Below are 15,759 nucleotides of genomic sequence, written 5' to 3' on the forward strand. Positions count from 1 at the left end.
TGCGCTTCGCCACTGCCGGAGCCGCGGCGCGGGAGCGGTGGCGGCTCGGCCGGGCTTCCTGCGCCGCCCGGGGCTGCCCGCGGCGGCGGGGCCCTTCCTGCCCGCCCGGCGGGGCCGCGGCGTGCGGGGGCCGGGGTGCGGGCGGTGCGCGCCGGCCCGCCCGTGTGCCTGGGGGGGGAGCGGGGCCGGGGCGACGCGAGGGGAAGGCGGGCGGAGCGGGCGGGCGAGCGGGTCTGCGCGCCGCAGCCCGGCAGGGATGCGGCATGGCCGTGGGCTCCGTGAAGATGCCGTCGCCGTGTGAGGGCGCGGAGCTGGCGCGCAGCTGGAGCCCCGGCGGCGGAGCCCACGAGCCGCCGCCGCCGGTGCAGCTGCGGCAGAAGCTGCGGGAGCTGCCGGCGCTGCTGAGGAGCGGGCTGACGCTGCGGAGGAAGAGCGCCGCCGCCGCCGGCCGGGTGAGTCAGGCTGCGGGCGCCCGGGGCAGCATCCCCGCCGGGGCCGCCCCCCGCTCTGCCCGCCGGAGCGGCGGTGCCCGGGCCAGGCGGGGCGGCACCCGCAGCGCCCCCGGCCGGGCCGCGGCGGGGGGGGGGGGGGGGGAGGCGCGGGCCGCCGGCTCTGGCCCTCCCCGGGGGCCGCCGGCCGGGCGGCGGCGCGGGCGATCGTGCGGCGGGGCGGCTGCTCGGCAGCCCCGGGCGGGGGGTGCCCGCGGTCCGGCCCCGCCAGCTCCGGTAGCACCCGCGCCCCGTCCCACCGCCGCGCTCCTCGGGTGGCGCTGCCCCTGCGCCCCGCCGTGTGGCACCGCCGGTGCGGGCCGGCGGGCAGGTGTGCCCGGGCTTGTGCACACGCGAGTTCAAGCCGTGAACTTCAGCGTGGACGCTGCAGTGCCTTTCTGGGCACGGCCGGCCCCATCGCGCCTGCCTGCCGGGGCTGCGGCCGTGGGGGCCGGTGGGCGTCGTGGAGATCCCCGGCCACAGCGCACGCCATCGCCCTCGTCTAGGAAGGCTGGTGGCACGGCCCTGCAGGCCGGGCACCGCGGTACGGTGTGGCACCACCGCCGCCGGGAAGCGCCTCACGCCTCTGGAATCTCCCAGTTGTGACTGGAGCCACATGGCGGGGTGGGATCGGGATCGCCACCCAGGCACGGCGAACCTTACTTGCGGGCCCAAACTAGACTGCAACCCGTCATCCGAGTAGCCGAAATGAAGGAGTGGGTTTACCTGCGTGGGGGTGGGCTTGTCCAGGTGCGGGATCAAGCAAGCTGCCCCGTGGTTTCGGTGCACCGATAAGTGCCCCTGCAGGGAGTTAGTGGGGAGAAGTCAGCGTGGTGTGTATCTGTGTCTTCATCCACTTTGCAGTACTTCACCCGTGTAAACGAATGTTTTCTCTGCATTGGGAAGTTCTTGTGAAATACAGTGGGGTGTGAATTTAAAGCCAGACTTCCTGACTGATTGCTTTGTTATAAGAAGATATACAGGCAAGGAAGATAGAAGATTAAGGTAGTATATGAATTTGCAGCATAATAGCTATTTCTGAGCAGTGTTTTGATTCAGGTTCCTGTTCTGGATTTCTTTCTTTCCTCAAGTGAGCTTAACCCACAGAATCAAGCAAGTCTGTGTGGAGATGCCTAATGATTTTTATTGTTCAGGTGAAATAGTAACCCACTTAACAAGTTGTCCATATAAACACAGAGCTAACAGGAATCAGTTAATTTTAAATAACCAAGTCTTGCCCTGCCCAAACAGGATGTTTATGACTGATATCTTTCTTCCAATAAAGATGAGTCCTTTTCTGAATTGCATTGCATTTGTTCCACTTTAACAGCGTACTACCAAAGGAGTGGAGTGCAGTGAAGAGGTAAGAAGCAGTGTGGAACCACTGCTGGTAACAGTGTTTGTTTGCAGGCAGGTCTGAAATACTGGTTTAGCACAACAAATTTGTGATGCTTCAGGGAGACGCCACGCGGGGCAGGCTCAGGTTTATCCTCATACCACTACTGAAAGCATTTGACAAGTGACTGGTACAGCAGTTGTTACTCTGTAAATATTTTGAGCGTGTGAGTTAACACCCTGGTGAGAAGCCTGGGTAGCTCCTGGGTCAGGCAGCCTCTCTGTTGCGCTTGCTGAAGCCTTGGACCCATCTTGCTTCATACAGTCCCAGCTGAGGCTCTGCCTGTCATTGCTGATGTACCATGTTACAGACCAGCAAACAGCACGTGACAGATTTAGTGGTGGTGTCATCTGTGGCTTCGCCTCCCAGTACCCTGTAGGTCATACTGCAGAGTTTTTCTTGAACTGTCTGTCCTGGTAGGAAGAAGACTGGAGAGAAGATGGTGAGTTTGTAGGGCAGTCTGAAGTCAACCCAGCAGATCTTGGATCGCTGGGTGATGCTGTGTGGAGATGCTGTGTGGCTCCAGCAGGACCTTCTTGCCGGTGGCTTTGTCCCGGGTAGAGAATGGGACTGCTGTGCTCTACTGTATCTGGGTTTGCAGGGATTCTCCCACAGATGGAATTATTCAGCAATGCAAGTGCCTAGTGGGGTGTTCTGAGGTGCAGGTAGTGCTAGGAGTCCAGTAGTGATGTTAGTGTTGCTTGTTCCCTTTGGAAACAAAGTGGACACCTGGGTGCATGAAGGGTCTGTCCTACGCGAGCGGTTCCCCAGGGAGCAGCCTGCTCTGTCATTAGTGCCCTGTGGTGATTCTTGGCCGTTCCATGCACATGCGTTCCGCCCCACTGAGAAATGGAATTTTAGGGGCATGACACTTTCCACATATTTCTGTTCAATGTAGAGAATAACTTGAACCCTGAAAATGACAGTATTTGAGAGAGTGAAAGGATATGTCAGAGTAATAAAGTACAGCTTTTTTTTTCCATTTTTATACTTTCCCTTTTAAGCATAACTTGTAAATTAAAAAAGTCTTAAATTAAGGTTGGAGAAAGGTTGAATAAAACAAATATGGAAAAAAGATGCTTTTCTTTTTTTTTCTTCACCTCAACAAAATATTTCAAGTTAATCCAAAGTTAATTTTTGGAGGGTTTTGTTTGCTTATGAAATCTCCCTTCACTCTATCCCTTTGAAAAAAAACAAAACCCCAACTTAGTCTGATCTTCCTCTCTGGTGACTTTTTCTTTGTGCTTTTTTGTTTGCTCAAACACCAAGCTGAGAGTCTTATTTGTCCAGCTGGTTTCATCAGGAATGTTGCTCACTTAGGTGAGCTGTTTTCAAGTAAATGCTGACTAGCTGAAATTCTGGCTTGTTTAATTTCCTAGAAAAATATTATGACCCCTGAACAGGGGGTCTGCCTCTGATGCTGGCTTGCTGAGGGACCGCCTGCAGTGCAGTTTGCGTCCACATCTATAAAGCGGGGATAATCTGCATGTGTGCATGCTTGGGGACTATGGATAATAAAATAGAATGGAAGTGTTAAAGGTGCTATAATTGTTTTAAGGATGTACTCGACTGCATGCTGTTCAACCACTTCCTGTGGTGCAGGGAGGAGGAAAGCATTGAATAGTAGAGAGTAGTATACCAAAAAAGCCTGAATACATTTTGCAAACCAGTATGGGGTGGAATAAATATTTTAAATCTGTTTGGGTGCCTCAGCCCTTGGCCCTTGGCACTAGACTATCTAAAAATTGGGACCAGAGATGGGGGTAAATGAAAATGTAGTGTAACAAAATAACTGTCTCCCTCTCAGTTCAGTGAATCCAAAACCTGGAGTACAAGTGGGTATTTTTGGCTTACTGTGCTGGGATATGTTTAATTTTAATACATGTGAAGAACTTAGGGGTGGAAAAACACCTTGTAGAAAAGCTGCAGTAACTGTTCTGCTTGCCTGTTTGTGCGCTGTGGAGCCGTACTGTACTGCTTCTGCCGTTTAGGTAAAAACAACCTCCAGTTCCTTGGCTAGGGAAGCCCAGTGCTTTCTTTTTTTTTTTTAAGCTCCTGAACTTTGAACTGGGCATTGGCCTTGTCCCTGATGGTAGGTTTTTTTCTTAAATTTGGTCTTAGGGCAGGTGCAGCACAGATGTCTGAGATGGCACTGGGGGTTAGGCTGCAGGTGCAAGGTGTGGGCTTTACTCCTCATCCTCTGCTTGGTGCTCCTTTGTTTCTGCTGGATAAAGCCGTAGAAAATGATCCATTCTTTTGCTGTGGTAGCTGTGTCTGTGTGTCAGAAGCAGAGGAGGGTTCTGTTGCAGTGGGTTGCTGTGCCCTGTGGAACCGTTCCACTCTGCCATATGCTTTCTCAAAATCTTTGGAAAATGGGACCCTTCTGTTTCCAAGCTTGCCTCCCTGAGGTGTGTGTTAAGCGTGCACGTAGTAAGCATGGTTATGTACTGTCTTTGCTGTTCTTCCTGGTGCTTGCCAAAGATGTTTTCCTCCACTCCCCTTTTTCTTGTAATTAGTGATGAAATAGGGGTCTCTGCCCCTAGAAGTACCAAGAATGCCAGCTGTGGGGTCCTGCAGGCACATCCATGCAGCAGTCACTCCATCATGCCAAAATTCCTTTCACTGCACTCCGCTGCACTCTTAGTGGAGCTACTGGATGCCTCCTGAGAGAGCAGGGAAGTGCTCAGAAGTCAGAGGAGGAATTACCTTGCATACGCACACGGACACACACATTTTTAACGACCTCTTCTGCTTTCTATGTTCACGTTTACACACAAGCAAAATGCTGTTGTATGTGAGCATGGATGTTGCTCTGTCACAGTAGTGGAGCTGCAAAACCTTTTGGACATCATGGTGTCAAACCCCATTACTCTGATATTGTGAAAGAACTTGCTGGCCTGTACAAACCTTCACCAGGGGACATGCCTTTTGGCTTGCTGGAAGTTGTAGAGATACCATGACTTCTTGCTTTTTTGAAACCCTGTAATGACTTGTGAGGTTTCTGGAGGTCTTCGGCCAGGGAAATGTTCTCAGACTGTCTTCACCTTAGCTCTGTTCTGAGTGACAACTTTGCTGTGTGTCTATGTCAGGATGTAAACTTACTGTAGGCTTACGGGTTGAAAATAAACCACAGGAGTTGGGGTATGGATGCTGAAAGTTTACATGAGTTCAGGGGGAGACTGGAGAAGTTCATGGAAGAGAAATGTATTGAACATGCATAATCCTCACCAGGCACAGAAGGTTCCTGAGCTGAAAATAGCCAGAGAGTTGGAGCTATTAGAGATATCTATCATATATTCTGGCACTAGTAGTTGTCATGCTGTTGGAGACAACTCTTCTTTGACAGGGGAAAAAAATCAAATTATATGCAATCTGTTTTAATTAAATGAAGTATCTGAACCTCTCAACCTACATTTTGCTCAACTTTTATTCATCTCTTGTAAGAGGCTTTCAGTTGCTTATGTCATTCAAGTTACTTTCCTCTAATCAACTCATGCTGTGATTAGGGAAACCATAGCGTTGTAGATGAGGTTTTGCCAGGACATTAGTAATTCACTACTGGAAATACTCAGAATTTCCAGTCCTTCTTTCCATGGCTACGTTATGCTGGTGGTTGATAGTTACATTTTTATTGAGCCAAGCATATAGATCTGCCTCGTGCTCAGGTAATCTTCCCACCAATGACTGACATTTGTAGCAGTCCATATCCTTGTTGGCAGCTCCTCAGCTTAGCAGTGCCTGAGTGACCTTGTATTTCATGCTGCTGAATTACACTTTTTCCCTAATATTCCAGTTCTTGAAGTCACCTAATCTTCTCGTATGCCATTCTATTTATGTTTATTTTGACAATGCCTCCAATTTTGTGCCGTCAACACATTTCATTAGCACCTTTATGCTCATTTGACCAGTGTTGTTAATGAGAAGAAGAGAAAAAAAGTCAGGAGAACAGTTGCTCTGGTACCTATGTTTATATATACTATAGAGGCTTTAATTTTGGAATTTCTTCTTCTCTAAGAAGGTGCGGTGTGTAGGAGATGCTGTACTGGCTGAAATCGGTGCACAAAAATACTGGTTGGGAGTTTTACTGTCAGCAGTGTTATTGAAGTAGGCTGATTGATATTGGTGACATTTGGCTTTCAAGACTGCCGTAGAGGTTCTGCTCAGTAATGTAATACCCCTGTCACTTTTGCAGTTATTATGTGACCAAAAATAGTTGTGGTAAGTAGTCTTGAATTTTTCTTATTGTCATCAGGCTCATGATATATTCCTGCTAAACATTTGATTAAGATAATTGTCTTTCACACTTACCAGGTCTGTGACTGGTGACACTTGAAATGTTGATTAATGAATAAAATAGCTTAGTGACAGTGACCACAGTAGCTGATGGGGAATTTCAGTGTCCCTTGTGTTTATATGCATAATAATTTGTTTCATAGTCAGTGTTCAGTGAATTACTAAATTGAAAATACTTCTTAATTAGCCCATGTGTTATGACATCTGAGAAATTATGCCTGGGTTTGATTAACTACAGTTGAATGAAGTGGAATGCAAGCCTACTCTTCTGCCCTAGGAAGTAACCTAATAAGTTTTGCAGAATGCAAAGTTATTTTTCTCCCTGAGCCTGGGGATTAGTCTGGTTGCCAGGATGATGTCCACTGCCTGTGGTCTTACTCTGGCACTGGGTATGAGGCTGGCAATGCCTGGACTGACATGTCAGCCGCTTTGGAGCGTCCCTGTGAAGGTCCAGATGCAGCACTAGCAGGTGCCACTGCCAGTGCATGGGGAAGAGGTGCCATCATGCGGCTGGTGCTCATGGAAGGTGCATAAAATTGACATTGACCCCTTGTTGCAGAAAAAATGTAGCAGCTTGCTGTAAGCTATGGGACAGGTTCTGTTTCCTTTCCTCGTTTTGGCCAGAGCATATCCTCGTGAGTCCCTCTCTGACCCAAAGCTGGCTGCTACGAAACACGGTTTTGTCTTTGTTGCCCATACTGCAAATTGAGCTCAAGCTGAAAACACCTTGAGTTAATTTTGCCCATGCTCAGTGTTTTAAGTGCTGCTTTTCTTGAGTTGGTAATAACACCTTCAATTTATTGGGTGTTATTACCCAATAATATTATTGGGTTAAGGACTCTGAAAGAAAATATTGATCACCCCTGCACATTTTTGTAATCCTGGTTGGACAAGGATTTCACTACTTTCACTTTTGGTTTTGCTTCTGTTTCTAAGGGATGTAGCCTGCTGATCCTCAGATGTGATGCTGCTGTGTGTGGCTTGGAAACCTATCAAGGAAATCTATGTAGGAAATAAGATCAGCTCCACTGGAATTGAAAGGAGTGTATTCGAGTATTGGCAAAATTTCTGCTAGTGTAACATCTTGATGAAAGACTCAATTTAAATGTGAGCTGATTGTCCCCTTAGTTATACGTTTAAAGGGAGATAAACAAAATTCACTTTGTGGAATTGTATACTTTAATTTGCTTGATTGCAAACCGGTATTATTGGTTAATTCACGCTAGATTTCCCAGCCGCCCGGATGAGTGAACAACACTGCCCTGTACAATTATGACAAACTCCATTAAGGTTTGTATTCAGCTGTTGTTACTTGTATGGCCCTAGTGGTTTGAATTCCATTTGCACCGTGAGGAAATTGCAAAACAAGCTGTGCATTTTTATGCTGATGGAAATGCTGAAAATAGACAGCAATAGCTTTTTAAAAGAGGAAGAGAAAAATAGGAAAGCAGAATGTGCCATCTTTTCACCCTGACTCACAGAAAGCCATTGTAATAAAACAGATTTATCCTTACTATGTAACGATTAAAGTAGTATTTCACATATGGGGAAGCAAGGCGCTTGTTCTTTATACTTACACCCTGTAACTTGCTTATTCAAGAATAGCTGAAGTGCCCCTGTCCACCCTGGTTTCACCTCGCCCCAGGTGGGTGCAGGGTACGACAGCCCGTGTATGAAGGGCTGGGGGTCAGGGTGCAGACTTTGGGGTGCCTCTGCTGAGCTGCTCAGGACCCTGGGTAGGTCTCGCCACGTTTCTGTGCCTGGTCACCAGGCACCCCGGTGCTGGAGGTCTGGTCGGGCAGTCGTCTCCTTGGGATGTGAGCCCTCTTCTCTTAGGGGTTCATACTCACGCCTAGAAAAAGAGCCTTAGCATTGGTTGGGGCTCAGTATGGTGCTGTAGGACTGAAAATAAAATGGGACGCCTTCTAATTCTGGGTAGAGCAAGAGTGCCCGGTTCTTTTGTAGTCCCTCAGGGCTGCCTTAGCCGGGCCATCCATACACTGCTCTGCTCTTTGTGCACAATCTCCTAAACCTCTTTTCCCCCCAAATCAGGCTGCTTTGCAGATCCTGTAGGGTTCATATGCATGGATCTGTTTCAGTGGAATATTTTAGGTTGTTTCTTAGTGTCTGCTGTATAAACTTTAGCTGTGACACCTTTTGATTTAAATATTTTTCATTGTATCTGTGCTTTTGGCAGAAGTTTAAGGATAAAAATGAAGTCATTGGGGCTCTAAAGTTAAAACCCATGGAAGCAGGATCTGAATATTTTCAAGTTCCAGGTGTAGAAAGCAGTAGCTATTCATAACTGTCATGATGTCTTTTATCTCAGTTAACTTACAGTTTGACTTGGGTTAGTCTGACCTTGTAAAATGATCTACTTCTGGCTGTTGTATTATGCTAGGGCTGATAATTAATATTTAAATCTTACAGTATACAGTTTTCTCTGATGAATTCCTTTTTCACAAGATATTTTCCTGGAGAGGACACAGCAGGCTAACTGATTAAAAGTCAATATATTTTTTTACAGTGTAAAAGAAAATATTCCGCTGATTGAGGGGGGAAAAAATCCCTTCAGTCTATATAAATACCAGTAGAGCTGTATTCATAGCACCACTAAGGACTTTTTGCATTCAGTTTTACAACTTAATTAACCCATTAAAGCTTAAAATGTCAGATGATTTCTAGTTTGCTTTTTTTTAAAAGACTGATTGTGAGGAATGCAACTTACTTCCTGTTCTCCTTCATTTGGGGGGAGCTGCCTTTCTTTCCTTGCTTTTTGAATCTCATACCTAAGTCTTTATATGACTAAGACACACATGGGCTACATGAGTTAGAGCAGTAAGGAAAGCAATAGTTCAGAGCCTCTCTGGCAGTCTTTTGTATGTGTGCTTCGTCATGATCCTTTGGTAGCTTCTCCTGCAGCTGGTCCTTCTGAGCATCTCTGCAGGCCTTGTGTCAGCATCATCACTGGGACTATGGAACAAGCAGCGCCAAACAAGGGGCAGTGGTTACTTGCAGTGATACCACTGGTGAAAGAAATGTATGTCAAACCGTGCCCTTCATGATGCAGTGGACAGTATGCAGTCTGCAGGTCAGTACTGAGTAGTAGTGAACCAGAGGAAGTACGGCATTTTTGATTTAAAAAAAAACAAAAAAACACCAACAAATAAAAAATAACCCAACAGAAAATTGAGATCCAGACCACTTGTGAGCATTGAGAATTTATGATGTGGCTTGGGGGAGGGAGAACAGGTGTTTGGGTTTTGTTTATTTATTTTTTTTTAGGGTGATAAGCATTTAATTGTGGTTTTCTGGCCAAGTTCTGGCCAAGAGAGTTAGACCCAGTGATCCTAAAACACTTTGTAATTTGAGATGGATGTGGTAATCATTCGCTGTCGTAGACTGCTACTGCACACTGTTAAACAGATGCTCCATTTCATCCCATAGGTGAACGCACTTCAGTGATGCATGAATTGATCTTTAAAATATGGAAAGAAGGGGAGAAAAACAATGCACATGCATGGTTAGCTCTGAAAGTCACAAAGCTGTTGTTTACCGGATGGCTGGAGGAATGAGCTAAAAGAATCCCTTAGATCTGGTCTGGGTCCCAGCTTGCGTACAATCCAGTGCTTTGTTGCAGTCTGTCATTTTTGCAGTGCCTCGAGCCTCTTGGCAGCAAAAGTAAATGTGGGGGGGTGGGCTGTGAGTCTGCTGCTGAATCTGCGTTGCAGGATGAACCAAGATTTGTGGTGTCTGTTAAGGAAGGCCAAACTTACGGGAGATGCAAGTCCTAAAGAAACAAAACCAGAATCTAGTATTTAGCTGCCGAAGAAGAAAGGTGAGGACACAGTATATGCCAAGCTTAAGTGTGTTTTGGCTTAAGAAGGATAAGCTGTGAGATCTGTCCATGTTGGCACTGATTTGTGCATAGGAATTCTTTAAAGTAGTCTTCCTCTGCATTTTCTTGGAAAAAAAAGAAAGTTAAGAAACAAAATATAATAACCCTGCTAGATTTAGTCTTTATAAATACTTTTGAAAACTTAACCAGAATTTAACTTCTGTTCACAAAGAATGGTGTAATTGTGTAAAAAATGGACTTTGATACTTTAAAAACTTATACCATGCATACCATCTTAGAGCTATACTCAGTCAGCTGAAAGAGTGTTTACATATGATTAAAAGACCTAATTAAAAGATTAGATTCCACAGTATCTACATGTACGAAAGAGATTGATAAAACTGGTCAGCCTGTTAGAGCTTAGTAATTAATGAATTGTAATTGTCTTTGACAGCAATTGCTGGAACAAAATACATAAAATACAAAAGATAATAATGGTAGTTAAATGTATACCTCTTTATTTATAATTTTATTATTGTGTTGAAGGATGCAAAGAGGAACATTCAGCAGGTATTTAATTTCTTGTTTTATCTCGTTAAACAGACAGTCCCAAAACAAATGAGTTTCAGATTAGTTTTACCAAAGCTGTTTATCTAATTATGGCTTTCACTGCACTTGAATGAATGGCTGCAAATCAATAGGTCTCGCAGGTTGCCAGGACATGCATTAAAACTGGTGAGTCCCCAAGCTGAATAGCAGGAGTGTTGTTTCTTTTTTTGGTTTTTTGTTTTTTTGGTGGTTTTTTTTCCATTGAGATGTCTGTCCACAGTTTCTACCGTGTATGCATAAACTGAGAATTTATCTGAAGCTCTGCTTAAAATTCCCATTTTTGAGTTGATCATTTGCAATTCAATGTGGCAATAAATATTTACATTATACTGGTAGAGGTTTTATTAAAAAGCAAAACAATTATTTCAGAGTAAGCTAATGCAGATAAAAACCATGTTGTAGTGGGTCAAGATTATGGTTCACCTGGTCCTATCTCCGTAAGTTTTAAAGTTAACCTAACAGGTAATGATTTTATCCACAAATATAAATTTCTTGTGCTTTCAAGAGAGCGTGTGGGCCAGTGTTGTATAGTCTGCCTTCCACATTGTTGTTTTTTTTCTGGTTTCAAATAACCAGGGGAACTTTATATGGTGATTCTTGGGCGTTGTTACCATTAACCATTCTAGTTGCAGCTTTTCATGTCACACATATACAAATCCAGGCTTTTAATGAATCTGGCTAGTATTTTGGCTTCAGACTCACCTTGGAACTTACATTTACAGAGCTTGTGTGTGGGGTTTGGTGGTAATGACTTTACAGGGGAAGGAAAAATGTGTTTTGTTTTATTCTGTTGTTAATGAAGCATTTCATTTTGTTCAGTTTTGAATATTCCACCTTTAATTTCAGTGACCCTATCCCACCTTTAATTTCACCTTGTTTTGAACTCTGGTTCTGCAGTGTCACTTTGAACTTGTGATGGCTTGTGCTGAATGTAATATTCTAGGTGAGACTGCACTGCTGATATACATAGATTGTGCAGTTTCCTCCCTCACTCCATCACACAGGCTTTTCATCCAACAATTTGCTATTGTTTTAGAGTTCCTGGTGACACAGATCAGTTCTTGACGGAAATGTCTTCACAGCCATCCAGGTTGCTTTCTTTAAGCTGTTATAGTTAATTTACAACCATGTAAGTTGTCAGTTTTTTTTTTTTTCCTTCCATGGGTGTTACTTTGAATTTGATGTGGATAAACATAATTTAACACGGAGTTGTCCACTCACCTACCTTGACTAGGTTCATCTGAAGTTGTTTATAGACTTCTGATTGTGACCAACCAAAATCGCATATGCTTTGTTTTGTTAAACATCATTTAGCCTAGAATATAACATTGGGGCATGTGGGCATCTTGGTATTTTCCTGTTCTTAATGAAAACAGCCTCTTTAATCCCATTCTTGTCCTTTATTACTTTGCTATTGCTTGATCAACTACAATGTTTTGTCTCTCCAGGAAAGACTGCTTTAGCTTCTTTTGAGGAGTTTTGTGTGTTAGGGTGTCTATACTACCTCTGAAGTTGGAGGTACAACTGTGGAGTATCACTGTCTAGATGGTCTCTGAACATATAAGAAAACCAGCTAGTATCATGTCAGCCTTGACCTTGTTACAACATGGTGTGTCGAAGGCTCTCCTGTTCTGGTAAGGAATGTAAGAGTATTCATGACTGGTGAAGCTCCTGTTCAGTGGGTGGACAGGCAACTGTTCGGAAGGCTCTATACTGACTAGTGATCAACAACTCTGTCAAATAATCTCTGAGCATGGCTCTGCAAGAGCTATGCTACTATCAGGATTTTCTTTTAAAACTTCAGTGACAGAGTCGAGAATACAATGTTAAGAAGCAGCTACCTGTCCAATACATCAGAGTGAGCAGGGAGGGGAAAAACACGTTTTGTTCCTTTTTGTTTGTTTTCTGTTTTTCTGCTTAGACAACTTTATGGCAAAACTGCTGCTAGGAACAAAACTATATAACAGGTAAATCAGCAAAGATTTTTGAAGAATGTCACATTACAGACAGCTGTTCCCTAATCTTCTAAAGCCCTTTGTTAAAAACAGAGGCACAAAATGTTCCTGTAGTGGACTTTGTTATTTAAGCACAAAGTGTAGCTAACAGAGCAACACTGCAATTAAATCAAAGCTATGGTCTTATTAAAAACAATGGAAACTTACTGTCTTTGAGAATCTATTTATTGTGGCTGTAGAAAAGGACCTGCTTCTGTTGCTTATTAGTAGCAAAACATGTTACAGGACAGTTTATGGCAGGATGGTGGGAGTGGATAAGGAAACATTACATAAATTAAAAAATTCCAAAGAAGCTATCCAGAGACAATAATAATTTATTTTTATAAACCTGAGTTAAAAACTGTCCTGTCACTGAAATAATGGTAAATTCTGTGAGACTTCCAGACCAAGAATCCTGATTTTTAATTTTTTTATTTGAGTTAACCAAGAAAACAGACTGAATCTTCATCCCTTGCTTTAGCAGTTCTTGGTTATCTGACTTTCAGAAACAAAGCTAAATACTGAGGGTCTGTGAGTCATCATCTTTTCAGCCTGAGCCAACTCCAGTATCAGTATGTGTTTGTTTGTTTCTTTATACCATGACTTTTTCCCTCCTAACTTAGTCATTGTTATCTCTTGGCACAAGTGGAGAAGTTAAAAATGTCAACAAGCATGAGGCACGCTAAAAACATGCAAACAAACCTCCTGTGTAATCTTCCAAACCCCAGAGTGTTCCCGTTCCCATTACTCTGTTGTTCATGAACCCATCTGATCTTTTGATTGTATTCTGGTGGAAGGAGCAGGGAGGTGAATTCCAAAGCAAGGCTTTATGGACCGGGAACAGTGTCCTAGAGGCCCTCTCCCGTTAACTTCTGCTCGTGTGTCCAATGCCCACAGCAGATGTTACAGCATTGCACAGAGAAAAGGCAACAAATAGATTAGAGGTGAAAAAACTTTTGTTAACTTTTTCTAATCTTTTTGCAAGCTTTGCTTTTTGAAGAAGTCTATATGTGTGTATCTGCATACCAAGAAGGTGCTGAAACTCTGTTTAATTTTGCTACAGTTATTTTTTGGCTCTTGAGAGGTGATCAAATCGATACGTTATCCCATAGGCTTAGGCTGGCATAGGTGAAAAGCCACGTGGTTTGTGGTGGTGATTCCACTGAGACAACAACTGGTTTGAAGTCATCTCTCAAAAGCTGGTGTGGGAAAGGATGGAGTAGTAGGCAAGTTGATTGGGGTGAAAATCAACTGGTTTTTGAAGACAGTGTATCTCGAAATGAAGTTCTCTTACACTAAGTGGTGATTTGCCATCAATCTGCTCTAGTGCCAGAGTTTAACCAATGGCTTGGGTCTCCTTGCTGCAGAATGAGCGATTGAGCTGGATGGACTTTTGCGATTGTCATGGCAAAGGGGCTGGAAGAGTCTGAACAGGTATTACCTGCTTTGGTAGGGCATGCAGGCTGGGCCAGGCTTCCTTGGTAAAGTGATGAGGGCAGACTGAGCATCACAGCAGACTGTTAGGATGTCACTGATGTCCTGCTTTTTGTTAATGTTTATAGAAACATATACAGAGCATCTCTGCTAGTCTCTGACAGATCAGTCACTGCGGTGGGGATTACTGCAGTATATTAATCTTCGGGACCATTTTGCTTCCCTGATTTCAGTCTAAATTCTGTAACAAATTAGCATCTTCTATGGGCATGTTGCTTGAACCAACTTTTAAAGACAGCAGTTCTCCATCTTCCCCCTTCTCTTCTGTCTCCCACCTCCTGCTTTGCATAGGTCAGAAAACATTTACTGACTTAAAATGATATTTATTACTGACTTTTAAATCTGGGTGGGCTGGTAACCAGGATACAGTGGGCAAGTGGAAGGAGCATAACAGAATATTGAAGTGATCAATGTTGCAAGCATTGGCTATGATGCAGAATATTAAAGAGGAAGAGAGTTAATTCTATTTGTCCCTTGAAGGGAAAAAATGTGGTCAGTCTTCACCTCTGGTGCTTTTATTTCCATGGGACAAAGCACCCCTTCAAGAATCTTTGGGTGAAGACGATCTGGTGAAGCAGAGGAAGGTGGCTCGGTTCTCTGTTCCTGCTTTACATGGATATGTAAAGGAGGACCCTGGGAAAGCCTTGCACAGTGCTTTTTGTGGTACGGCAAGGAAGATGCAGCTCCAAGTAGCACAGGGAATGCGTGAGCTGCTGCTTGGTCTGCTGGCCAGGAGTTCCTCAAATGTACTTTTTCCTAACACTGGCTGCCAGTGTGATGGTCTTCGGGTGGTGGAAATGTGACCCTGTAGAAAGGCGGTGATGTGTGAGTCCTTTCCTCTGATTGTACTGTGGCACCAGCAGACCATTCTGCTGGCTCTTTGAGGTTGCTTTGTTCAGGATACACTCAGCTATACTTTGGCTGTGAGTAATGCAGAGGCTATTCTACTTTTCTTTTATACGTCCTGATTCACAGAACTGATAAGCATGCTTATGTTCACATTGTGTCCTTTTGCTTCTCTCTTATGTGTTCTAATGAGTATTTCTTTAAAATTAGCTATAGTGCTACCACTGCTGTCTTCAGTGAGGGGTGAGGTACTCGTCTGGGTTTATTTCAGATTCTGCAGATGTGGGCTGTAGTTACTGCCTCATGTACGTATTGAAACAGCCTTAAAAAAAGTCATCCCCAACTTTAAAACCAAAAGACCTCAGTTTTAAAATAAAAGCTTATAAACAGTTGAATAGGATAGATGCTTCATAGGGTTTCACTAGACTGTGCCAACTACAGTTAAACCCTTACCGTGATCTTCTGATACATATTTTCTGGACTATCCCCATATCAGGTGGATGGTGAGACAACCCTCAAACAGTTCCTCTGGAGGAGTAATCTTCCTTACAGCACCTGATGTACAGAGAGCTTGTTAAAATCATAGCAAGTTCATTCTCAGTGTCAAGAGATACATCTTATGCAGGCATATATGTTCAACTTCATAATATACAATTCACCTCAGATCCCTGCACTGCTGTAATACTATGGACTTCTTTTTTTCCACTGCACACATTTTGCATGCTAATTTAGACTAGTGCTTCTTTGTGTGTGTGTGTGCATATGCCTTTGAATATGGGAATAAGATTAACTAGGATATAG

At 44.2% G+C, this 15,759-nt stretch overlaps 1 protein-coding gene across 2 annotated transcripts in view; it reads left to right on the forward strand.

Moving 5' to 3' along the window:
• Positions 1–211: 211 nt before the first annotated feature.
• RAPGEF5 (Rap guanine nucleotide exchange factor 5) overlaps positions 212–15,759 on the forward strand; it is a 164,774-nt gene continuing 149,226 nt past the window's right edge. The window contains exon 1 of one of the 2 annotated variants that reach the window (XM_037383646.1): positions 212–452. In XM_037383646.1, the coding sequence (XP_037239543.1) occupies positions 264–452 (189 nt within the window). In that variant the 5' untranslated portion in view covers positions 212–263. The remainder of the gene's footprint in view (positions 453–15,759) is intronic. The other variant, XM_037383645.1, reaches the window with a different exon arrangement.

The sequence above is a fragment of the Falco rusticolus genome, chromosome 4, assembly GCF_015220075.1.
Source record: "Falco rusticolus isolate bFalRus1 chromosome 4, bFalRus1.pri, whole genome shotgun sequence".
NCBI classification, from domain to species: Eukaryota; Metazoa; Chordata; class Aves; order Falconiformes; family Falconidae; genus Falco; species Falco rusticolus.